We start from the raw sequence: 26,983 nt of genomic DNA, 5'->3' as shown, positions 1-26,983 counted from the left end.
TCCTTAAATTGTGGAGAACTTGGGATATATTAAAAAAAAAAAAAGAACCATGTAGAAATCCAAATCCATGTTTCAAGTGAGCTACCTTGCCAGAATGTGGCAGGATGTCATAATTTGTAACACTGGTACACATCTGTCATGGTAAAGAAAGACAATTTTCTGGACTGGGAAAAGGGAATAATTCCCTCTTGCTAGGAGTCTGAAATTCAGACAACATCCAAATGCAAAATAAAACTAAAAAAAAAAAAAATATTGGTAGAAATATTAGATGTTAAGGCTGCAGTATAGCAGCAGCTCTGGAGATGAGTGTAATATGTGAGGGTACAGATGTACAAAGAGGGAGGATAGCACAGGACTTTCAACCATGGAAATATCCAGATCAGGATACTAACCCTGCAGTTCCATTCTGCTTTGTCTGTCTCAATCACCCAAGCAATGTTCCTCCTTAACAGTCTATCCTTAAAGTGCATATAATAAAATGAGGCCACTGAGACTCGTACAGGGCTGGCTCTCTCCACTGATTTTAATTCACTAACTAGAAATGCTGCACAAGGTCAGTTTATGTGGAAAAATCTGTATCAGCAGAGGCTGACATTGACCCTTATTTCAGAAGAAAAGGATACCATTTGAAATTGGGGTTTTGTATAGATTGGGGAAAGTGTCCACTGAAAAGAATGGTGACTGCAATTTTATACAGACACATATAAAGGTTTTGAAGAGCTGTGCTGTGCTAGCAAGGAAGGAAGGAAGGAGGCTTATACTTTGGATATCACAAATTATGATATGACAATCTAGCCACATTTGATGTTCATGAATGGGTTAATATTGGGCTGCTCTGAAAAGTTCTGTCCAACAAGCTCAGGTGTCCCTGATGTAGAGTGCCAAGCATAACACTTTATTGCTTATATTTGTCATCTCTTACTGTGACTGTGATTTAGGGACAGATTTAGGGTGAGATTTAGGGACAGAGTTCTTTTCCCAATTCATCTCCACAAAATACAGGTCACCAAAGGTCTTGTTAGCTGCTCTATTTTCACGGTTTGCTTTCAAATTCACATCACAGATGAATACTCTAACACTTGCACTGTCTTTGTCTCTCTCCTTCTTTGTGTGCATTTACACACAACATGAAACATTCTTCATTTTAGTCCATCAGAGATATATCTTATTTTCAATTTTATTTTTTAATTCTAGCGGATCACAGGATTGGAAAATGTTAAGAGTAAAATAGGGATGGCTATCTATAGCAAGAGAAAGCCTACTAAAACTTTCAAAAACACAAAGGACAACATTCACCCAAAACAGGATCCAACTAGATTCTGTCTCCATCCATGGACAGTCCTGGAAAGAAAGGTCATGATCATCTTTCTCTTGGAAGAGGATCACAAAATCATTTCTGAGATGTTAGTTTCAAACAGACATCAATCACTCTGCCTGCAACATTATCCCAGGGCTCAGTACAGAAGAGAAACATTTATTTTAACATGCCAGCTGTGTTCAAAGTGAAAGAAAATTCCCCTAAAAATACTTTCAAAACAGAAATGAACATCAATTAAAAAAATTAAAATCAGCCCATATTTGTAAAACAAGAAGTGCACAAGAAAAGAAATAAAACCTTGTCTGATCGCACTGCAGAAGTATGTGCACATTTTGTAGTACAAAGAAAGGAAGTGAAGCTATAGCTGATTTTCTCTGAGTTTTGTTTCTTTTTTTTTCTCAGAAAAGAAAGACACAAAAAAAGTAAATAAAAAGTGAGTTCAAAAATGCACAGGGAAAAGGAAACCCTCGTTCTCTCTAATTCCACTTTTGGAGATGTCAGCAAACAGGTCTTTAAAAATATGAGGAGCCACATTTTGCACGAGGCTGAAGTCCCAGGGGAACTGTGGCACCCAAGCAGGAGCAGCTGGTAACTCCCCCAAGGCTATTGTGCCCGGAGCCAGGAGGGCAGAGCTGGCACTGGAAGGGGCTGGGCTGGATTGACTGCCCCAGCATCAGGGCACTGCAGCACAAAGAAGGGCACTCTGTGTGCTTGCACGCTGTGGGGTGCTGTTCTAAAAATGACTCTTCCTGACACATGATTGCTGTGATTTGGCCCACTGCTCTATCAGAATAAAAAACCAAAAGAACCAACCAAAACCCAATAAGCAAACAAACAAAACAAAAATTTAAAAAAACCTTTTATACCAATCTTCTAGAAAAATTCTGTTAATGTTCAACCTGGAGACAGAAGCCGAAACACCCAAGAGGTGCGGCCGATCCCAGAGCCGCAGCGCCCCAGCAATAATTAAAGGGAACATTTTTGTTTTATGGCACAATATAGTCATGGTGTTTGGACTTGTCAAAACAAACAAACCATATTCAGGGAAATCTGTGGTACAAAAGAGCTAAACAAATTATGGGGGAGAGGCAAACATGGCCACACCATCAGCATTCAAGACCTGAAGAAAAGAGTGGAAACTTTCAGGGTCTGAAAGCGGGAGTGGAAAAGCTAATTGAGCACAAATGAAAGGATCTATTACGGCTGAAAGAATAAGTGAGAGTACAGGCAGGACAATACTCTCATTTATGATTCAAATATCCATGGATAGTGCAGTACAGCTTTAAATACAATTTACAGCCTTGATTACAAATGACTATGTGCATCAACTTGGAAGCAATGCAAAGACTGTGAGCGGGAGAAAGAGCCTGCCTTGTCAGAAAGGAAGGAGAAGGGGATAAGTGACGGCAGAGCTGGGCTGGACACTCAGAAGCAATTGGTATGTGCAGAATTATGAAATAGGGCTTTTAAAAACCTGAAGATGAACTGATTAGTGGGCAAGAAGGCTCACATTTAGAATAACTGAATTGCCCAGTGATAAGATTATAAAGGGAGATTTATGTTAGATAATCACAGTGAGATCAGGGGCAAAGGAGTATCATTCTGTCCCTGTGTCTTCCAAAAGCAAAATATAAATATATGAATGTGGTAAAAATAATAAGTACTGGAAATGAAGAGCAAGGACAGGCTCTTATTTTTATGGAAAGCAGCAGCAGCTTTTTTTTCTTAGCTTGCATGAGACCCAAAACTGACCTGAAACCACCCAAGTTGTGAATTACTTTCTAACCAAAAACTGCCTGTATCCTCATTGCCTTTTTTTTTTTAAAGCTATGTTATGTTTTATGAATCAAACATTACTTCTGTTAAATTTCCAAGAGTTGGAAAATTCTAAAAATCTTACAAAAAGCATAAAATTATTTGGGCTGTGTAGCAACAAAACTAGCACTGGATGGACATTGACACCAAAGACAGTGCACCCTGAGGTTCCACAGGCTGTTATGTTTTCTGTATATTTCTTCTATTCCACATCCATTCTGAGTTTCAGTCATTGAGTACCACAGCAGCTAACAAAAGTCAGGATAATGCCATCAACACTCCACAAGTCCCGCTTTCCCAATTCTCCCAGAGCCTGTCTGAAACCAGAAACTCACTAAAAAGCCAGTGGTGGGAGGAGACCTCAGTGACAAGGGGACAAGCACAAGCAGAAGCAAACAGCTGGATGAAGGTGTGGCCCTCATACTTGCAGGAGGACATCAGTACCTGAGAGCTCAGCCCTGCCACGCTTTTCACTAGGACTGGCTAAACAACACAGGTAATTCCTTTGCATTTACCTCTTCCCAGAGACCTTGTTTTCTTCCAAGTGGAAATCACTCACTCAAAGTGATCTGTGCATCCAGGACTGTCAGTCTTAATCATAGGCAGTGCACCATGTTCTCAGGAGTGAAACCCAAATTTAAAAAGTCTCCATGCCTCATGCAATATGTAGCAGTCCCTTGACTAAAGCAAATTAAGGGGTGGCTAAATGAAATAAGGAGAGTAGCACATATATCCCTGCAACATCCCAACCCATTCCCACTGAACACTTGTCAGAATCAGTTTTCAAAATTTACAAGTAGTAAGAACAGCCAAACATCAGGAATTACCCCTCCTCTCATAACCAGAAGCCGCAAACTCTGCAATTATGTGCATGGGAGACTGGAACTGTGTAATGAGGAGGAAGAAAATGAGAGGCTTCTGGTGGTTGATTCAAGACAATGGAGCCCTCATCTCTGAGCCCAAAGAGTAACCACACAAAGGACAAACCCAAAGTCTCTTCTGTTTCCCTTGTCATAACCATTCACTGCAGAACACAATAATGCTGGGGCAACTGTGTGTTATTTTACTTCTTTTGTAAGTGGCTGGGTGGCACCTTTCTTAAGCAAGGCAGTTAGCAGAAGTAGCCCAACATATCACCCTTTCTCCACATTTTTTTAAGGAGAAAAATTCATTTTTTAAGGACATATTCATTTTTTAAGGACACTGTTTTTGAAACAAAAAGAGAATGAAACCACATGGCATGCACTCCCAGTCTCAGATCAGGAGTGGAAGAATATAATGGCCACGCACTGCTACACAATTAGGTCTGTCTTGGAAAGAAATTATACTGATGTTTTTCTAAGCAATGCCAGGTGGTTTATTCACCAAATAATGAGATCCACTAAATGGATCTAAAGATTCTTGGTGACTGGTTAATGCTTACCTCGGACTCCCTATTCCTCTCTTCAAGAAATGGTTTGCTTTTCCCAAGAGTTTTCTTAAGTAGCTCCTCAGCTGTGATTAAAAGTAAATAACAGTGGTCTGAAGGTTGGTTAACTTACACTTGTTTAATGATACAGCTCAAGGAACTGCAAGTGCACCTCAAATGCCTCACTGATTTAGTAAACAGCTTTAGCCATCAGAAGACCTTGTTTTTAAAGTCCATAATTCGCTTCCAGAAACAACAACAAAAAAAAAATCCCAAACTGTTGTAGTTTACTTTTCTCTACTTGATCGCTCAAAATCCTATTAGAAAAAAAAAATTAAATCTTCTAAGCTTCATTATTTGTAAGAGCAACAAAAACATGGAATCTTTTCCCTGACACTGCAGAAGGAGGGAACACAAGCTCTGGGAGCAGGAGGTGGCCATGTGTGAGCAGCAGCACAGCAAGGACTGGTGGTGCCCACAGCCCAGCACAGAGGACCAAAGGAGCCAGGCTGCCTCAGAGCAGAGCAAAGAAGGAGAAGACTGCATGTCAACAGGCTTGTGCAGCCTCTGGTCTCCACATCCACTGTGGAGCAAACCTGTGGACAAAGAAGGACCTGAGTGGACCTGGATTCTACACTTTCCCAAGTAAAAGCAGGTGGGACAGCCAAGGACCTCAGAGCCAACATGGCAGTAACTCCCAGAGTCATCCTGTGCCCCTGGGACCAAAGACCAGCTGAATGATCCCACTGATCACTGGGAAACTCCATGTTCCAACAAGAGCTCTGTCCTGTGATACAATCCCTGCCCTCTGCTGCTCCATCTTTGAGAACTAGACAGGGCTCCAGCTCCAAACAAAACTGACCAGGGGACAGAACCCCTCCTGTACAGGTACAAAGCAATTTAAATGAAACTGGGGCTGCTAAGGGCAGGCTTAGGTGTGGGCTGCTCACTTTTCCCCCTGCTGCACTGGCAGGGGTGGGCACAGCCTGGTGGGCTGGGGTGGTCACCAGGGTGGACAGAAGCACCAGCACCCAGCAGGTGACAGCCCTGGGATGTCACTCAGGAAAAAGGTTTAAGGGAACAAGCCATTTCAGAACTATCAGCAGACAGCAAACAGAGCAGCCGATCGATTTTGCTTCCCTTTCTTTTTGTCAATTGAGGGAGACAAGCACATTATAAAAATATTCATAATGAAAAAATAAAATGCTGTGAATAATTCTTCGCTTATGGTTTCTCCTCCAAATATTCAGAATTTGTATTGCTCTGACCATCTTTGTCCGAAGATCACTCCCATTTCAAAAGATGACTGTTCACAGCCAGAGATTCAGAATTTCGTTTATGTGAATACAAATTGATATTTATGAAAAATCCTACATCTAAAGTACATCTGCTAGAGTAATTTTCTAGAATATTCCACAAAACTCTAAACATATCGAACATTGCAAGGCTTCCCAAGAAGAACTAATTACAATGCCCAAATTAATATTTGAAGAAAATCTTGAAGCAATAGCTCTGTTCTCATTTAAATATGTCACTATTCTCTTTATAATGTGCAAAGCATTATAATCATTTATATATGTTCCAAGTGATATATTACTGAGTTGAACCTAGATTCCCCTTCTTTTGTTCTGGGTTCATAACCTTGCTGTATTATCTTCCATAACTCTATAGCTTGCTAATGCATAATTCAAGCCTCTCTTATTGACAAAAGCCGGCAGAAAGAAAGAATATTTCAATGCCACTTTCCCACGTAGATAGTATTGCTTTCACTTCAGCTGGTATCATTTCCATACTAAAGCCAAATCTTTTAAAGTACATTAAGTATCATTTTCATAGTTTATTCGCAGTTGATTCACTGGGACAACTACATCTGTTTACCTCCATCTTCTGAGACTACTTTATTGCAAGTTTTTTGTTGGGTTTTATTGGGGTTTTTTTTGAAGTGGGTTTCTTGCCAAAAGAAGAAACTTCAGTTAAAATATTATGCACTAATGCATGACATCACCTTCACACTAATCTCTTGATTTAACTAGAGCTTTGCTTTAGGACTAGTGTCACAGCTTCCCCAGATACAAGTGTGGGGCAGAACCATTTTGCCATCATCCTGCAAACTCTGTTCTAATCCCTTCCCTGTGTAAAGTAACTATAAACAGGCAAGTATCACGTTCCCATGCATCTCTGAGCGGAGGTCAAATTTGCCTTACAGTCAGCCATGCATCTATGCAAAAATCCCACTGATGTTAGTGCAGTTCCTTCACATACACACAGGTGGGAAGGAGAAGATAGTCCCATTTCTTTTTTTGCCCATTTTCCATGTGGGGGATGGATACAAAGAACTCCAGTGGTTTTCAGTCTTCTCTGAGAAACAGATTGCAGTCCAATGGTACAAAAGTGATACAGCCCCACAGATAAAATAATTGAAAACAATTAAAGGCTTGAAGAAACACCCAAGTTTCAACCTTTCTTCATCATTACCTGGGCTGGTTAGGACTGTCAAGTTCTTGTGTCTCCACAGACACTCAGTTCAATGTCCTCTCATTAGAGCATTCTTTGGAAGCCTAAAAAAGGACACATCTTCCTTTACAGACGGCTGTAGGGCAGAGAGCAGGACTCTCCCAGCAGAGAGAGATTGTCACCACACCCTTCCCAGTCCCTGCTGTGTGTGGCTCAGCACACTGTGCTGTGCACGGAGCTGTGCAGAGGCTCCTCTGCAGCCTTCCTCCCTACCTGTGCATTTACCTGAGCTGTGAAACCCTGCTCCCACCCCCTCTAGCTTGCCCTGGGCTCAGTCTGCAGCTACACATGCAGCATCCAGCAGGATTTGTGCCATCCCTTGGCTGCAGTAAGAGCAGAGTTTCAGGCAGGTCGGTGAATCCGGGAGTGCCAGGGCCCATGCCCACAGCAGGCAGCACCGTGCACTGACCTCCCTTCTCCAAGCTGCAACTGGTTTGCCTCACAGGCAGCTTAAAGGCATTCAAGCAGGTAAGTGCCGTGGTCAGAGGGGGGATTTGCCCCCGGGGCTGGTGCAGCGTCACTTCTGCATGGCTGCCCATGGCAGCTTTAGCATCAGGAAATGTCTCTTACCGTACAGTGCCCAGCAGAGATGGACACCTAGCTAACAGGCCCTTTATAGAATGAAGGAAAATGTAATCTTACAAATTATTCTGCCAAAAGTGGCATGAGCAATTATCAGAGGAGGCCCTACAAGGCACCTGGACTCCCTGGAATCGTATTTACCAAACCAGCCTCAGGAATAATACCATCTAGCTAGGTTTATAGCTCTGGTGCCTCTCTGTGTGTCACCTCAGCCTGTTTCTTGCAAGTTCAGCTTCCTGAAGCATTCTGGCCTCAGTCAAGATGATTTCTCTAAATTTAGGAGCTTGTTTATTTTTTTCTAAAAACTCTCAAAGACTCATTTTCTGCAGAATACTCAGAAAACACAGCTTGAGAAGCAAAATTCAGGTGGGTTTAATGGTGCCTCCAGCTGTGCCTCATTTTAAAGTCACTGTTTATTCAACAGAATCAATGCAAAGCAGAATTAACTCAAGTTACCAAATACTTTAAATGTCATGGTCTGAAAAAGTAGCAGTTTAGGAGAGTAACACTGCTGCCACTTGGACTATTCCCCTTCTACTTGCCTCACCTTAAAAGCCATGGGATTTCTCATATCATATGCTGTCAGAGAAGACAAAATGAAAATAACTTATGTAATTTTGTAGGGAATTCTGTATGTTTCTAACCCTGAAAGCACTTTAGGGGTAGTGTAGGAAATAGTGCTGTGACATAAATCAGCAGCCTCGCCAGCAGCAAGAAAAAGGCCCATGTCATTTTTGACACTTGCTCACTGCCTGCCCTTCCCTCTGGAATTTCACTTGGGTCTGCCTGGATTTAACTCTAGCACTTGCACTCAGCCTAGCTCAGGAAGTTCCTGCAGTTCTCACTGAGATGGGAGAGAGCAGAGCAGAGGGCAGAGCTTCCCCTTTTGTGGCTGTGAGCTGGGAAGCAGGCAGGTCAGGGCAGGGAGCCCAGGAAGAGCCATGCACGTGTGTCACTGCTGGCAGCAAGTGACAGCAAGCACAGGTCCCCTTCAGCACCCCAGTGCCAGCCCAGGGCCAGTGGCTGCAGGCAGCCTTGTCCCCTCAGGGCACAGGGATGGCAGGCAATCAGAGACTGAGGACCTGAGCAAATGTCCACATAATTCCACATTCTTGTTAACAAATTTCCAAATACCTGTCTTTGTAAAGAGCCCCTAGAATCTACCACTAGACCTACAGTTTCTACAGATAAAAAATGTGCTTCGTGTCACACCTGCACTAAGCTTCCTCCTGTCCCTCTAACAATGCAGTCCAACACTCCCTAACAAGGGCACTCTCTACTCTTGTCAATAGTAAAAAAAAAAATATAAAAAATCATCTTGGGAAAAGCCAATCGTTCCCATATCCATAGGAGGCTTTTGCACATTATCAGGAGCATGGACACACAACTGATTTGCTATTTGTCAGGACAAGCAGGTAGGAAACTCCAGCAGAGGGGACAGGACTAGGCAAGCTCCTGATGCAGACTTCTTGTGAACAGAAAACTCCAGCTTTGCAGCTTTGGAGATGTCACCTCCTGTGTGGTGCAAGTAACCACACACATCTATGTTCTCTGAAGCGGGAGAGGAGCACAAGGAAGAAAAATTTGGGAAAGCAGTAGCCAGTAAACTGGTTACCACTTTACATCCATGGTCTTCTGTGGGTGAGGTGACTGCAGTGACCTCCCAGTGCTGGATCCCATGGGGAAGAACAGACCCAGTGCCCCTGCAGCAGCAGCAGCAGCATGACTCTTGTGAAAACTCACGGTACAAGCAAGAAATTACTTGGTTTGTGACCTACCTTCACCAAGGGATGTCCCTCACAGAAGAACCATGTTTATTGGAGCACTGCTCCAGCACTCTGTAACAACCTGCCGACCTCAGAAACCACCACTGGCTCGTGAATTGTCCCAGGCAAAGCACAACACTTCCCTGTCCCAGAAAAATAAGCTGAATTCTGGGAGTAAGATGAACCAGAGGGTCAGTGTCCCTTTTACTTCATGTCATATCATAACAATGAATATTTAGAAGATAAAGAAATCATTTTTCTCTGCTTAGAAAAACCTTCTGATGTTCCTGTGGTATTTTGGGTTGACGATGATGAGAGATGACTTGCACAGCTTTTCACTTACAGAAAGGGAACATGGGCAACTCACATTTTCTAAATTCCTCACAAGTAACTCACCTGATGACACAAGAACAAACAAATCAAGCCATCTGTACCAATCTCATCTGAACAACTTGAATTTGAGATACAAAGGATTTCACAAAGGAAAGAGCCAAGTGTCTGCAGCCATTTTAGTGTTGGACATTTTTTCTTAAGAGCTTTAAGCATCTCCAGCTCTTTTATCCAACATACTACAAGGCATCTTAAAACATTCTGTATTACAGAATGCTATCTGAATGTACCCTCTAGCATCCTCAAAGGATTGCTCCAGCTCAGCATCTGCCTGCAACACTGAGCCTTCTTGCCTGCCTTTCTTTTTCCCCTTCCTGCTTGGGGCTAATCAGTCTACTTGTTTCTCTGGAAGAGCATTATGCTTCTCAGAATGCCCTAGGTACTGGAGAGACCCTTCAGTCCACCCTCAACTACTCATAATTATACTTCTACCTCTGATTCACTCATCAGTCAAGAAAGCAGAGATCAAAAAAGGCATTCCCTTATTTTCTGTCAGAACATCATTCAGCCTAAGAACATTTTTGCAGAATAAGATGATTCACTGAGATTAAATTATGTGCTTATTTTCAGAAGTTTCCAATCCATCTTCCCAGAAGCTGTCTGCACACTCCTCCTCTCTTTCATTTCAACAGAAGCCCTCTGCAATAAGCACACAACTCTTCTGGTTAGGTTTCAGAGTTTCTGCTCCATCTCCAAATTCTTTTGATCTCTCAAATTGTTGACTTTGCCCTTTTTGGCAATATTTTCACTCAATGGTGATTCCCCTCTGAACTTCTCGCTCCACTTCTGGCCTCTCCTTGGTCCTGTTCTCAGCTTCAGCTTTCCTCAGAGACTGCTTTCCATCTATTTCAATTTCAGATGGTCAAAACTTAGCCCCTTCCTGATCTTTCATGGGCTTTCTTCCTCTTTCTTATGGCCCTGTGAGCAACATCCACTGCAGTATTCCAATCCACAGAGCTGGGAACTAAACAAACCCCTGTTCTGTGCCTGCTTCCTACCCACAACATATCCCTTCCTCTCTCACTAGCAAAAGCATCCCTTACTCTGACCAGTAGCTGGTGGTCACTTTGGAAATACTTGCATATACCCAACATATATGGATTTATTTTTTCCATGTACTATTTACTCTGTGACCGGCAGCCTCAAACAAAAGGGCATTTTCTTCTAGTGTTTTGGGGTGGCTATGGTTTTCTTCCTCCCAAATGCAGTATTAATAAACCCATAAAAAAACCCCCAAAAAACCAAAAAACCCAAAACAAAACAAAAAAAACAAGCAAAAGCATCTCTGTAACAGCTACTCTATACTTGGAGATAGCTAATGATGTCTTCACATGGGTACAGTCCCTCTTGAAAATGCCAACATTCCCAGAGTCCCATGGAAAGCAACTAATAGGGGACCATGTCTATGCTTTCAATTATCTTCAACTACTTTACACCACTTGCTGCTCCAGAAAGAATGATTTCATCATTCATAATAAAACTGAAGCGAAACGTTTTTTATGTATCAACAAACTCCATTTCATTTGTGTTACGCTCTAAGCAGTGGGAGTGGCTGGTGTTCCTTACCTGTGAGCTCTCAGTGAATCCACTTGGGCTCTGTCTCTGAACATTGGACTGCCCTGAAGTGTGGGGTCCTTGCCCTGAAGTGTGGGGTCCTCAAAAACAGCAGAAGAGAAAGGAGAGAGCGCAGGTGGAGAAGGCTCTGCATTCTGGTGCTTTGCACAGAACTGCTGGCTTAAAAATAGTGGCTTGCAGGGAGGCTGGGAAATTTGACTTGTCATAAAATGCAACCTTTCCCCCAGTAATCCAACGTATTTTAAGTATTAAGAATCTAATGAAGAAGTTACCCCTTACTTGTTCCAGGCCTTGTGACAGATCAGTTTTTCAAGGACAAATCCCCACCTACGTCAATGAATTCCAGCAGTGCTGGTGGAGCTGCTGAGATACACTTGAGGTAGCCCAGCATGGGAATATGGCAAGGAAGAACAAAACCAAGCACAGGCCTGGTCAGAAACTCTACAGGTGTGAGGAGGAATAAACAGGAGGGATGCACTCCCACTAGAATAACAGGATTTTGTTGTTTTGTTGGCTCTAAACATCACACACGCTCTGATGCCTCCAGTAGGCTAAACAACACCACAAAGTTTCCCAAAGCAATTTACAGGGATTACCATGAAACCTGCAGGATATCAGTGCCTGGAAATCCCCCTAGTGAGAAATTTGTATCCTACAGTCAACAGCAAACCACTTTTTGCACCTACCAGTATATACTGTTTTCTAAAGGATAACACTCAGTTGTTTTCATTAAAGCTCAGTCTTTGATAGGACAGAGGCAGCAATTTATGCTAAGGTTTATCACTAAGGACTTTTAAGAGGTTTTAAAAAACAAACCTGAAAACTCTCTTGGCTTTCCATCTGGCTTAACTCTTTATAGAATGCACCCATTTATAGACAGCATTTCTGACAGAAGGAATTTCAAGAATGCAGCATGGTGGCAATGTAGCTGATTAGCCCTGTGGATAAAGTTTCTCCAAGCTGGACTTTTGGTCAGTGTACAACATTCAGGATACAAAAATACTCTGGTGGTCTTTCACTTCAGCTATAATAAAAGAGATCTCCTACACTTTAGCTAGAATAAACCACACACAAACCAGAGAGAGAGGGGGAGAGAGAGAGAGAGAGAGAGAGAGAGATGGCAGATACACTGAGAATCTGCAGTGTAGATAATCAAACCCTTTATTGTCTAAGTTACATTAGACTTGCAACACCATAAAAACCTGTTAAGAAGAAGAAACAGTAGATTGGTAGAGGTAGTAGAAAGTCCCTGTAACAGTCATAAAAGGGCTTTACAGGAGTGTGTCATGCCAAAAAAACTTATCACGTTGCTTAAAAGAGCTGATCAAAGCCCATTTGACTAAATAAATAAGAACACAACTCATTTTAAATACTATGGTCTAACTAAAATAACAAATCAATACAATACAATGATAAAGAAAAAAACCCCAGAAATCGTGGGATTCACTTTCAAAACCAGATGGCCCTTAAGGTTGGTTTTCCCCCACCCACTCTTATTTCTTGTTTAATTAAGTGAAAATCTCACTTCTGTGCCATACACAGCATATAATTATTTAAACTGATTTTCCCTACTGTTGTTCTTCATGAAGCTAAATTATGATTGTAAACTTTGCTGATTAGTACCCTGGCAATGGCAGTGACAGCACTAGCTTCTCTGGCAAGAATTCGGGAAGAAAATTCCAGAAAGAAGATTTTGGCTCTAAATATTAACTCAGATTTTCTAGTTCAGCTTGCCAAAAAATACAATTTAGAAAAAGAGAGAATTTACAAATGTACACTACACTTTTGTGCCATTTTGGGTATAGAAGAGTTTTTAATAACTAAACCACAAACAAACAGGTTAAGCAACTAGCTTTTTTGCATTCCTGAACTGTCACCATTACTTTCTCTCATGAAAAATGACTCAGAAAAGCAACAAAATAAAAAAAAAGAAATTTAAAAAAAAAATCAAAAACAAAGAGAAAGCTAGTGCAAACCCAAAATGATAATCATTAAGCAACACAGCAAAATATTTAACTTTTTCTTTTCTTTTTTTCTTTTTTTTTTTTTTTTGGGTGTACAATGGAATGTGTCTATGCGACCTCCCTCAAAATAACTTCACAGAACAGTTAATTACAATCACTTTTAAGTACTTGCACAGACATTCCTAACTACACCGGGACTTACAGAGAACTCTGGTTTACATCTCATGTAATAGCATAAGGAAAATCTAGTTTAAAAAAAATAAGTAAGAAAGTTAATTTGCATTGTTGCAAGTGTTGCAAAGTAACAAAAACTGTCAAGTAATTCAAAACAAGTAACAAGTAGTATCCAGCCCAAATTGCTGACTAGATTTTTTTTTAAAAAGCAACCCCCGCCCGCCCACCTGTTAGAACAGAACTGTTAGAACAGAAAGATCACGTTTAAAGTTTTTTTCTACTTTTTTTTTTTTTAACAAATCTTTTGTCAGAAGCCCATTCTACAAAAACAGCACTATTCCATTACTGTATTAAGTAAACTGTGGTCTCACCTGTATTAAAGGTTAGCATCATTTCTGTACATGTAAAATTATTGCTTTTTTGAAAAATATATTTAGCATGCTAGTTGTTTTTTTAACTCCATTTCCTGCCTTTACAAAATGTTACAATTTAAAAAAAACAAACAAACTAGTAAAGCTTTTGCAAAAATTTTCACAGAACATTTTCTTTCAAGGCAGCAGTAACTTTTGATAATGCATAAAATTATATGTGCAAAATCTGAAACTTTCAGAAATATTACCATCACACATAGTGTCACAGCAATAAGAAAAGAAAATATTTATATCTGTGGAATACATTTTTAATTGCTTTCACTGCATGGTTTAACAACCTGTTATGTGCCACAACCCCACCTTGAAAACTTGCAGTTAAAAGAGTTACTGTAGAAGAGGTATATAAAGCTTTTTTTTTTCTTTTTTTTTTTTTTCTAACACCACCAGTGATCACCAAGTACAAGACATGACACATTTATATGAACATAAACCTGCCACCACAAAAGAAGTTCCTCCTCTTTCCAGAACATCAGTGGGCCCAAGGAGGAGCAGCAGCTGGTCTGCTGAACCAAAGGCAGGAGCAGAGAGCACCTTATGGCCCCAGGGCTGCCTGAATCCATTCAGTGACACCTTTTCTCTTCCAAACAGACAGATCAGCGGTGTTAGACAGCTGAATGTTTATTTTCTCCTTTTTATTTTTTCATTAAGTGAAGACTTCCTTTGTGACCAGGTTGAAGAAAGTAGCCCTGTTACAAAAAAAAGGTCCTGAGAGTAAAACACAGAAGCCTGTTTTTTTTCTTAGTGTTCAACTAGCTTTTCTTTTCCAAAGCAGAATAGAAGCTTTTCTCGGGAAGTGTTTCAATTTCCATATTCACATACTATTAATGGTGCGCAGTCAAGAGCGAGAGCACTAGAAATGCAAGTGGTCCCCAAACTGTAATGAAATAAACCATTGCAGAATGATGGTCTTTCTCTTTAGTCCCTTTAATCCTTCATCAAGCATTGGTTTCTCAGCACCGAATGCCACCTTTTCCCTGCGCCCCCCATTCTTCCTTTCACTGTTGTTGTTTTGCTTTTTTTAATTTGCTTTTCAGCATGACAGGCAGTGGCAGTTTCATTAATTAATACTTCTCCAGCCCTCGAATCCACTGCTGTTTTTCAAATGTATCAAATAGTCATTGTGAGCATCAGGGAGGTTTTTGTTACAGTGCTTAACTTCTTCATGCTGTCCAAATCACATAAAGTTTAATTTTTCCAGTGTCTCAAACTTCTCTTGATTAATATAGATGCCTTGTGCCGCCACAGTGCTTGCCAACTCCGCTGTTTATTATAAAGGAAATAAGGAACCATGGGACTGATTAGTACGTCAATTTATATATATCTTGTGTAGCATCTTCATTTGTTTAAGGATGATTAACAGCACGGGGGCACCCCCCTCCTGGCAGAGCCTGCTCCCAGCCCGGCGCAGCCGCTCCGGGTGCGGCCCTGGCTGGCAGGGGATGCTCTGGAGCGCGGGGGCTGCCGGGGCTCCTCCACCCGGGATCTAGGTTCCCTTCCGGAGATGCAGCATGTGGGTGAGCTCTGCGCTGCCGTGGTCTCTGCCCTGCAAGAAGGACAACACGGGGAAAAGCTCATTCTCAGCCCTGCTCCCAGGCACGACCCTCCGGCAAGTTCTGCCGGCATTCGTTACCCTTTATTAGCATCATGTACATTCATCTTGACCAACCACGTGAGAACACTGTAGGGTTTGTTTTTTTTAAAGCATCTCCACCAAGAGCAAAGCATCTTCAGGCCCATATAAAGTCCCCACATAAAGATGGACTAGAACAAGAAGTAACAGGACCTGGCGGAGCAGCTCAGAGAAGGCTGAGAACAAGAAGGGAAAAAAGTGGCCTCCAAAAAGTGGAAATTATGTGCTAGCCAAAAGGGATTCACAACTAGATCAGCGTTTTAAAAAGGCTGAAGTTTGAGGTCACAGAGGCAGCTAAATGAAGAAAAACTGAATTCTTGTGCAGGTCTGTCAAATGCTAAGGCGGCTTTTTTCCCCCCTTGTCATCTTCCTTTTATTTTCTTAGACAATTTTCATGAATAATTACCACTTTGAAAAAAAAAAAAAGCAGGGATATTCTAAAATCAAGTAAAATAAAGATAACATCATGAATAAGTGGGAGCCTGCAGCTCCCAAGAAAAGCTTTAAAATGACATTTAGAACATCACTGTCGGAACAATGCAGTTTACAATCCTGATCCTAAAACAACATGGCAAGATTAATCTTACATAAATGCATTATCCTTAAGCTAAAGTCTTGATGAAGTGAAACAGACCATTTTAAATTAATGCAACATAAAATACAGCACCCATGTAAAATCCAAGCAAGTTTCAAGCTGTGCCTATGGCAGCCCTCGAAATAGCTAAAGAAAGCCCAGCTCTGGTTGACATAATGTATTAAGTGCATCTCTTTTGTTAATAGATTTAGAAAATTCCTAATTAAACCTGGCCCGAGATTCATGACATTTACCAGTCAAAGTTTGGTTTTAAGTCGGAAAGATTTGCAACAAAATTAAAGAAAAAAAAAGCTGCTGTACAGACTGCAGTATATTTGAAATGTAGGAAACAGTAACTGAATGAGAGATGTGATAAAACTTCCTTAGTTGGATGCTGAATTTCCCGCAGTAAACTAAGAAAGATGCTTTACATTTTTGCGCGGCTGCATCATGCCTGAGAGACACAGCCACAATTCCAGGAGGAGGCATTCATCACTGGAACGCCTCGCATCGAACCGGCTCCGCGTACACAGGGGAGCACAGCAGAGCTTCACAGGGCTGGGGAGGAGGGAGGGAAGGGAAAGGGAGGGATGGCAGGCCCCTTGCCCCACTCTCCCTGGGCAGAAGCTGGAAAAGGGGTCTAATTAGGGGCCCTCTTCTGGGATGGATGGCCTGTGAGGTGGTGAAGGCGTGCCCTGCATGTCATGGACCACACAGCACAAGGGATCCAGGAGAAAGACAATCCAACCTCCCCACATCTGCAAGGACAGTGCAGAGGGGCTGGAGATGCTGTGTGGCTGGGTCCCTCTCAGGCACAGCTGTGCTCCCAGTTTCACTGGCGAACAGAACCTGAGCTTCACGTGTGCCAAAATCACCCAGGAGCTCACCCACCTGTACTCACACCCTCCCAAGATATGGCCACATTTTGAACCAGCTGATACAGAGCTGGATTGAATTGTTCCTGAAATTTTTTTTTTTCCATTTTAAAAACTAGGCTTTCTTCACTTTCAGTGAAAAGCAGCAGATCTTTACATGAAACCTACAGCTTCCATGCCAAAAGCTGCTCTCATAGCAACTTCCAGGGCTTTTCCCCAGTTAATGGGAAAAACCCAGTGTGTGTGCATGTTAATATGCTGGAGACAGATCACTGCATGACACTGAAGTAAACTGCAAGGAGCACAGATACCACTGCAGTCTGCTAGCAAGGGGACAAGTGTTGGGACAAGAACTAGAGCTCCAAATCCTGTCTCTAATGCTCATAAGTAACAGACGTACAGCACATGCATATTACTCAGATGCCAGTACAGCAGCCTCCATGGTTCCTTGATTGTTTGCATTATAATCTCCATATGTATGAACGAGACAAATTAGGTTGCCATTTATTTGTTCATTATCTATTATTTTGATTAATGGAATTCTTGTTCTCAGAATAACTATTTAAAAATAACATTTGCAATAATGAGGACTGAACTATTAATCATGATCTTTGGAAGAAACTCTGCAAGGAACTGAGGCAAGACATTTCATATGAACAAATGTCATAAATAGGACTTCTCACAGACAGTACTAGAATTTTGAGTGCAAGAAAACCCAAACCAGCCAAACTCAGAAACCAATAGTTTAAATAACTTTTTAATCTGGGTTATGTTTTTTTGCCTCTTCCCTTTCTCCGTAAAGTTGCTTTAGGACAAGCAGAGCCATAGTGTTGCTGGACTATAAAAACATTACAGGTAACAGATGTCCCCAGCTTTTCCCCTGAGCTCCTTTACAACACACATATAGACATGTATATAGTGTTTTCTTGATGGCTCTTTCACATCTTTCTATCCCCCAAGCTCGGGCTATTCATATTTACATGATTTCAAGTACTGAATGCTGCAAGAAATATTTTTAAATACTTATAGTGGAGAAAATAAAGGTTTATGGAGCTGTTAATGAAGGGTCACACAGTAGGTACAGGACCTACTGCACACCTGTCTTTTCAGTGAATGAGGCCCAAAATCTGGGGTGTCCAGAGCTGTTTCACAAAAAAGGCCGATCACAGCCTTCTGGCATGGGGAAAGCTTCAGCCAGAGATTTCAGGATATCCAAAAACAGTTTGGATTTTTTCCATGGGCTGCAGCTTCTAATTGATTTTCTGTAAATAAGAACTGTTTTTTTTGGAAAGGACACAGGTTGGAGTTTTGGGGATTTTCCTTGTTTCACTCACACAGAAGATGGAGAACTTGGTGTCTCTGCCTCCAGTGCTGCAAATATGGCTCACATACATATACACTCAATGAGAGAGAGCTCTCCCTCATTGCTAACCAGGAAATCAGGCCTTTTGAAAACCCTATTTCTTATCCCTTAAAATTTTTAGAGAGTATTGATTGACACTGATAGAGCATAAACTACATTCCTAAAGCGGGCCAGTTTTTTATACGGCTTTAAAAACGCAGAAGGAGTCAAAACGCACAGCGTACGCGTTAGAAACTGCCACCGCTGCTGTCACCACGGTGAAAAAGCAGGCTCCAGACTGACTCCTGTACCTCTGGGAATTGGGCTTCTGGCTGCAGCATCAGGCAGTGCCTCTGAAATGACCCCACGCTTTAGGAGAGCCTTGCTTTGAGACACACACGTGGTTGCAGGGCCCCTTCTGAAGGGGAGCCAGCTTTTGTCTTGCCATGTACATGCAATGGGAGTGTACTCCCCGAATCCATGCCTGCTAAATCGTGTCTCTGGATGTTGCTTGAGAGTATTCCAAATTAAGATACATATTCATTGTGGATAAGCAAGTTTAATTATAATACTGGGATATTTAGCATTTATAAAAATATTCAGAATATTCAATATGTTTAATATGGCAGCTTTTCAAGAGAATCTATGTGACTTAGCACAGATTGTATTGACTTGGGGTATGTAATGAGCATTTTTTGTCCTTTAGAAAAAGAAGAGTAGGAAATATTCCAAAGTTCATGGGAAATTAATTTTATGTAAAAATGTCATTTGGTTGGGTTTTTTGTTTAAAGCATTCAGGTAGAAATAAGAAACCACAATAAATAATGTTATGAATGAACATCTTATTTCCTACATTTCATTTATATTTCATTGGTGCTGATAATAAAGCATGAAACACAGCCCAGTGCTAATAGTAGCAAAACTGTGTGTTTGATCTTTTTTTTACACATACCTATAGGTAACCTCCTTTTCACAGATGCTGAACACCTGCACCTCCTGTTGGTGATTCACTACCCTAAAACAGGGATCTTATTTAGACACCTAAATATAGATTTAGCTGGTTCATTTTTGAAAAAGCCTGGCTGTAGGACCTATTTTTAACGCAGAATTAGAATTATTCTGTGATAAAACTGCTATTCAACGTAGCACTGCTGTAAGCTACCATGCTGGGAGATTTTAAAAGCCCTACCTAACATTGTTTCCTGAAGGAAACCTTTAGAGTTGATCTGGCTGACTACAGAAGGGAATGGCGGAACCGTGAAATACTAATGTTAATATTTTTATTCTTTAGCAGACTACTCAGGGGAAGCTATTTTACCTGTGAGGTGGAAACATTATGTAAAGTGAATCATTTCCACTTGACATCAAAAAAGCCCCCTCTTCCCTTCTCAAACTACCATATAGGTAACTATTGTTTCTTGCTCGGAGCATGTGCACGGCACTTCTGTAACTTGAACTGACTTTACACCCTAAACTCTCATGAATAGATCTGTCCCCAATTAAGAAATGAAATGAAGACATGGAGTGACAACGTCTGAAGTGGGAAATGGTAATGTTAACGGAATGCTGCAGGCACCGTTCTCACTGAGAGCTCATTTCTGTGCTTCTAAAGGCCCCCACAGCTGCCTGTGGAAATGAGAGCATTCCCTCTGTAACGCCCAGGGACTGTGCAGGTGGAGTCTGCTGGGGCAGCACAATGCCTGCCTGCCACGAGAGCCAGCGAAACAGCAGACAACTGAATAACTCCCCCGACACAGACGCTGACAAATTGAGACAAAGGTTGGTACCGAGGAGCAAACAAGACAAAAGAAAGGGAACAATCTCCTGCAGGAGTGATGACACCGCATCTTCTGTGGAAGAAATACTGACTGGCACGAGATGAAGCCATTGGAGAAGGTAACCCCTACTCAGTGCTCTGCTGTACTGAGAGATGCTGTAATTTCATCAAATGCTTCGAAGGCAGACTGGCAGATAGAGAGAGCAAGCCACCTTCGCCATGGAAGAAGTTAGTCAATAAATTCTGGCATGACAATAGTTTACAAAGACAAGATTATGAGTCAATCAATTGTGCAGTAATATAACCCAAATTACAAAGAGAGCCCAGGTGTGGTCTGAGATGCCACGTTTCTTTTTGGATATATACAGCCATTCCAGAATTTTTTGGAAATGTTTTTCCAACTTTGACCTTATATTGTCTTCTAGAAGAAAGCCCAGATGCCTTCAGAATGTGATGTCAACTACACATGAGGAGAGAAAACCATGAGCATGAAAAGATGAAAGAGCGTTTTACAAGATGCTTAGGTTTACTAAATCTGTGTTACTAAACTGATGAGAACCAAAGACTAGCTGAGTGAGTTGGCAGAGCTGCAGTGTTTCACTCTGTTAAACTGACTGCATCTATGTCTCTGTTACTCTAAGTTGTGTCCTTGCACAGTTTTATCAGATAAGCATCATAAGGGGGACACTGCAACATAACTTTGCAGCTACTGTCCCACAAAAGCATAGCAAACATTGCCCACAACAACAACTGAGGTGCTATGCCATCTTGGAAACTTTATGAGAATTGCTGGCCACTCCTATGGCTTGGTGTCAATCCAGACACTCCTGCGACAGAGGTTGGGTTCTCCGTGCAGCCTTTGGGCCAGAAAGATGCAAGGGCACAGAGGAGGTGCCAAGAGTCTTCGTGAAGGGTGCAGCACATGAACTAGGCAGTGCAGTGGTGCCCAGTAAGAATGTTTACTCAAGAAGTAGAGACCAATTCCTGAATTTCATAATGTTGGGGGTAGTATGAGATGCATTCTCTAAGCATGGCTAAAAACATCTGCAACAGTTTAGTAAGAGACAGGAGGACAGGGGCTGCTATAGTGAAAATTAAACTAAGAATGAGGATGAAAGGAAAAGTGAGTGATGCTGGAAGCAGTTTCACAATGGAAGGGAAGTGCCCATGAGAAGGTGTGCTCTGAAACAAACCTGCCAAGCTGCAAATGGAATGGAAAGGTACAGGTTATGACTATTCTCCAACGTAAGATGCACAAAACAAGTTGTGTTTCAGTTTAAGGATTTTTCAGTTTAATGATTTTCTATATAACAGCTTTGTCAGGTATAATTCAGAGCTCTGAGAAGTGTTTGTTAAGACAGGAAACTGTATACTAGAAACAGGAAAGCACACTAGCAGAGTCCATGGAAACTGGTGGGTGAGAGCTTTCAAAGTCAAATACTGGGTATCAGGGTGCAAATACTCTTCAGAAAAATACAGACTAAACGTTAGTTGTCTTGTTGCAGCAGAAAACGTGTTAATTGTACAAGCAAATTCCCAGGAATCCTTTATGTGCTATCTCACTATTACACGTCAGTGCACATTACAGTTACCCATCCCATCCAGTCCCCAAGTAAGCCAGTAACATGTTTATTTAAACACTAACTACCTGCTTTAAAATTAACTGACTCTCTATATATCAGATTCTGATAAAATGCTTTAAAAATTTAAGAGCTAAAAATTAAGCAATACCATTATTATTTATATACGTTATAAAACAGTCAGTGCTTTAGTGATGAGTATCACTGTGCAATTTTTTCCCAGCTACCACATTAAAAACCAAACACCCAATTAATTGTAAAACATACTTGTTTTGGGGCATCTGCGGAGGTGGTGTGAACTTCAGTACCTCGGAGTCCATTAGACTCGAACACCACTGTGGGAACAAGGGGGCTTGTTAACAGATGAACATTCAAGCTTCGTTAGTGTGTGTACATTATTTGAGACCATTACAGATTAACCACGTTCAAAAAAAGACACCAGCTCCTAGCCTGTGGCCGGAAAATACCAATTTACCGTAACACTTACTGTAAGAGAGTGTGCTAATGGCAGCCTAGGGCCACTGCCCTTTTTAATTCAGACTTCAGCGCTGAAGAAAGCAATCACTGACAACATTAATTATCAGTGTATGTGTAAAGGGACCCTCTTCTTGCATTACTTACCATTTGGCTTCTGTCATTTTGCATCAGACTGGCTTATGTATGCATCATTCACACTTTTGAGGAGGAACCTGCTACTCTCACTGTCTCATGCAATGCTCAGGAGGGCTCACGACAGTGGTGGCTTCAGTGTCCTCCAGCCTGAACCACAGACTGTGGCAGGTTAAAAAAGGCTGGCAGGGATTTCCCATTTTAGGGCTGACCAGTCTGAAGGAAAATCTCGTTTTCCACAAAAATGTTCCTGTCAACAGCAACGATGAGGCAAAACAAAGCCTTATGTTGTGCTGAAAGGGGTACTTTGATTTCAATTTGTGCTGGTGGCAACAGAATTCATTAGCATATTCATTTCTGAGTACCCTACTCTCTAATTAAAATAAAACACTTGCAAACAGACTTATCTTAAATGCATTGCAATTTTATGGAGTTCGGCCAGGGATCAGGTAAGCAGTATTTGGAGAACAAGAGCAACAGTCATAAAAATAAAAAACATGTCTATTAGATTTAGGTACGGGAATTACTTAGGCTAACATGGTACGTGAAATGTAATTCTTGGCATTTTGTTAGCTGAATCTGAAAGCAGGCAAGTGGGAAATGGAGAAAGCAATAGCAAGTGTGAAAAGATACCTGTGTGGGACCTCTGATGAGTCCTGAGGTGGCTGGGTTGGGTAAAGCATTTTCCACATTCTCTGCAGACACAGTCTCCTTGGCGTGTTTGTGTCCTGAGCATCCCTGTAGTCAGGAGAGAGGGAGGGAAGGGGGGGGGGAGTGGGAGTGGGGGGGGAGAGGAGAGAGGAAAGTTGAGAAGAAAACATTATGCCAGAAGAAAACATCATTAGTATGTCTAATGTGTCATTATGTGAGGCTACCTTCAGGCCCTGGATGACAACTGTCAGCCTTCATCTAGGCACTGGCTGACAGGCCAGGCACACACAGGACTGCAAGAATGCATAAATTACATTGAATTAAAAAATGCTCCCCATGATGTGCCCGCACCAGGACTGGCATGTCAGGTGTGTGCTTTTCAGAGCAGCTGGATCCACTTCTCAGCCATCACCCAGCTTTGTCAAGCAGTACATCAGGCAAATCAAAGTGACTCCAGCGTGGCGGAGACAAGTCACATGGATAATAGGAAGTGAGTAGGACCAGAGCCCGACTGTCCCCCCCAGGCGGCAATACCTCAGAGACAAATGCAGAGCGAGCGCAGCCATCGCAGACTGATCAAACCTTTCGCCCCTGCCTACCTGCCTGCCGGTGCTGCTCTGACCCCGGACCTCTGAGGCACAGACGAAAGACATCTGTGAATGAAAGTGTCATTCCGGACATTTTGAGCTGGTAGCAGCACAGCAGCCTTCCCCCAGCCCTGGGTAAACATGTTTTCTAGGCCATTAGCATTTGTGGAAAACCGCTCAAACCTCTCCTTTTTCTCCAAAGGTCAGTTTACAGCATCTGACTTAAAGGGCTGGTCTTTGTCTTTTTGCTGCTGATCAAAAAAGACACATTTGACTTTTATTGGGCTTTTTTATTATTTTAAAAAAATGTTTGATCATCATCTTTTCTATTTTGGTAAAACACCCTCTTTGGAATAAAAGAGTTGATGTTTCCATTTGCCACTGGAATACTTTGGCTTTTAAAGAAATTCGAGAGGGATGTCAACAGAAGTGAAGTTTCAGCTTTTCTTTCATATTCCCCCCCTCCTCCCAGTCACAGAATTTAAAAAGAATAAAATTGAGACCAAAAAATGGCAACAAAAAACCTCCACACAACTGAAAAATCAACTGCAAGATGCCACGAGATTAATCCAAAATATGGATGCTGCATCTGAAAATGAATGGAGAAGAAGACAGCTGCCATTTACTCTACCGGTATGACGCCAAGCATCCTGGGATGGTTTTCACCAGACCATATACTGCAAAGAAATCTCTTGCTGCAAAAAAACCTCCAAACAAACACCCCACTCACAGATTGTTTTCTTCTTTTATAATAGCACCTCCTGCAGATGGCAGCACAGTCTGCATAATGCACCTGAATACTCACTCACAAAATTAAGTTTCTGATTGTCAAATACAAGATCATGATTTGGGGAAAAATCCAGATCAGATACACGCACAACCCCCCCCCCCCCCCAAACAAACAAACAAACAAACAAAACCCTAGGGAAAAAACAACCTATCAAAAAAAATTTTAAAAATCACGTTGGTGTTCTAAACATCAATGAGAACCTTACGGAACGGTAATGGGACAGGTTTGCCTTGTAAGGAAGGCAGGATTAAAGGCGGATTTCTGAGCTGTTACGAGCATTTCTCCCCTCACTGCACAGAACTGTAGCTGCAAGCTGGAAAGCAAAGCTGAGGGAAGTGTGTGGAGGAACCAGCTGTGGCCTTTGCAGGAGTGCCAGGCTGACTGCTGGACAGGCAGGGACTGGCAGAGCAGCTTTGTGAGGCCCAGGAGAGCTGGGTTCCTCAGGTCATGGTTCTGACACCTCTGTAAAGACATTTAATCCCTCTGTAACCCACGTTTTCTTCTGTTGAAGGGGAATACACTTATCTCAGCAGCCATCACCAATCTGATCCACCAGCCTTCATGGAAGCACCTCTCCTACCCATGAGGGAAGGTTGAGCATGCTGTTTGTAAACCAATGTACAAACACCAAGGATGAGTGGGCTAAGACTTCCACCTAGCCCCTCCCTAACACTCACTTTATGGGAGTTATTCAATAAGCAGGTGGAAAAACATGGATTGCTTCCAGGTGTATTTGCCATTGTTGCATTTCCCAGGTAGCACCAGAAGGCTTTTGATAGTTCAGAAGTTTGAGCCATGGGTGTGAGTCATCACTCAGGTTATCCCCTAGGTGAACAAAAGGGGGTGGATGACTACAGGTCATAAGTGTTTGATAATTCAGGTAAAGGAACACCACTGTGTGAATGGGAGCTCCTGTGAAATCCATGCTCAAAGCTGGTCTCAAAGGAGCCCTGAAGAGTGCATCTACTGCCATAACCCACCCTTTCCTAATATATAAATGGCACGAATAAAATAAATAACCTCTATTAAATGTAACAGTGAGATTCTCTCCACAGGCATTTCGGAAGACTGGGAAGTGTGAAACAAACCTAGCCTAGCACAGCAAGCTTCATGTGTGCAGCTGTATCACAGCAGTACACACAACAACTCTCTTCCAAGGACACACTGGAACAAACACAAACATCAAAGAAAGGATCCCAAAAACAAATGCAGCCACTCAAAAGGAAGTTGAACACTGTACTACCACACACTAAAATAATCTAGTGTGATCCAAGATGACATCATATACCAAAAACCCCAAGGAAAGTCTATTGAGAATATGCAACTGAGGGGAAAAAACATGACAAATAGTATACATAATCCAGATTTTTCGATGTCCTTTATGTCATAATTGCCATATTCACATTACAGTATTAAAGCTAAATGGGATGATGCATACTGACTCAGAGGACTCAGCCTATCTAGAGCCATATGTTATTTCAGATGAAGTTCAATTACCCTCCTCTGTTTGCAGTTGGTAGGATCTCGTTCCTTTTGCCTCAAGCAGCTTTTTATTTGAGTGCTATGAAAAACAGCCGTCATGCCAATTGGTTTGGAGAAACATCAGCAACCTGGAAGTTGTATATAAAACCAAGACAAGCTACATTAAAAAAAAAAGATGTTTCAAATTCTGAAAACTTGATTGCTGTAAAACACTTGGAATGAAAGAAGAGGTTTCAAAGCAGAGATGGGCACTAAATAACTTCCAGTTAAAGCGTCTCTAGAAATCACTGCCCAGCAAAAACATTTTGGCAATAAAATCCCTCTTTTAAAAGGCAGGTAAACAGAGACCTCTTTAAAAACCCTGCCCCTATTTTACTTTGTTCTGAAAGTCATCATGAATTTTCTGGTCCTTGCCTTCACTTAGTCATCTTCTATTTCCTAGCTTTTTACTGTTTTTCCCTTATCCCTCCTAACGTGGCTGGGAGCTCACTGGATCAGTAAGATTTCTCTGAGCAGGCTGACACAATGTACTATTAAATAACATCAAGGAGGGCACCCACGCGAAGGTACCCCAAGTCGAGGGTGGTACAATTAACTGGTACTTAGAGCAGGAAGCGGGCAGGGAGGAACTTTAGACAACAATCCACTGGGACGGCGAAAGCAAAGCCGACTGGACAAAAAAACCCCTAAGGAACACTGAAACTGTAGTTTCAGACACTAAGCATGTCTTCCTCTGCTTCCTTAACAAAACCCAGGAGCCTGATGTTGGTTGCAATCATCATGCAGGCCCTGAGCTCCTGTGAAATGATCTGCTTGATAAATAACAGGTCCCTACGCAGCACCACCTTTGGAGTGACTGAGCAGAACTGACAATGGAGGTGGCTGAAAGGTGCAACTCACTCGTGGCCTATGTCAGGCAGGTTCTGCCCTCCTGTCTCCTCCAAAAGGCCCTTCCACCAAGACCTGACTTAACACTCTTGGCTCCTTCCTTGCCTCAACTTGCACACACCTTCTGGGCACCAGACCACAGCTGTCCTTAATACTACCACCTTCCAAGGGTCCTGGATTTTGTACCAGTTGCAGAAGATCCATTTCACATATGCTTTTGACAAAACAGAGTGCATTATGTCAAGGGAGGACACCAGAACA

The 26,983-nt window shown here is 42.0% G+C and overlaps 1 protein-coding gene across 2 annotated transcripts in view; it reads right to left on the bottom strand.

Annotated features, from left to right (window-relative positions):
- Nucleotides 1-12,506: 12,506 nt before the first annotated feature.
- ZNF516 (zinc finger protein 516) overlaps nucleotides 12,507-26,983 on the bottom strand; it is a 102,146-nt gene continuing 87,669 nt past the window's right edge. For both annotated transcript variants that reach the window (XM_077183614.1, XM_077183617.1), the window contains exons 4-6: nucleotides 22,958-23,062; nucleotides 21,983-22,050; nucleotides 12,507-15,480 (exon numbers count right to left, since the gene is read on the bottom strand). In XM_077183614.1, the coding sequence (XP_077039729.1) occupies nucleotides 15,421-15,480; nucleotides 21,983-22,050; nucleotides 22,958-23,062 (233 nt within the window). In that variant the 3' untranslated portion in view covers nucleotides 12,507-15,420. The remainder of the gene's footprint in view (nucleotides 15,481-21,982; nucleotides 22,051-22,957; nucleotides 23,063-26,983) is intronic.

This window comes from Agelaius phoeniceus, chromosome 1 (genome assembly GCF_051311805.1).
Source record: "Agelaius phoeniceus isolate bAgePho1 chromosome 1, bAgePho1.hap1, whole genome shotgun sequence".
NCBI classification, from domain to species: Eukaryota; Metazoa; Chordata; class Aves; order Passeriformes; family Icteridae; genus Agelaius; species Agelaius phoeniceus.
The sequence above is the reverse complement of the archived record's forward strand: the minus strand, read 5'-3'. Positions and strand labels throughout refer to the sequence as shown.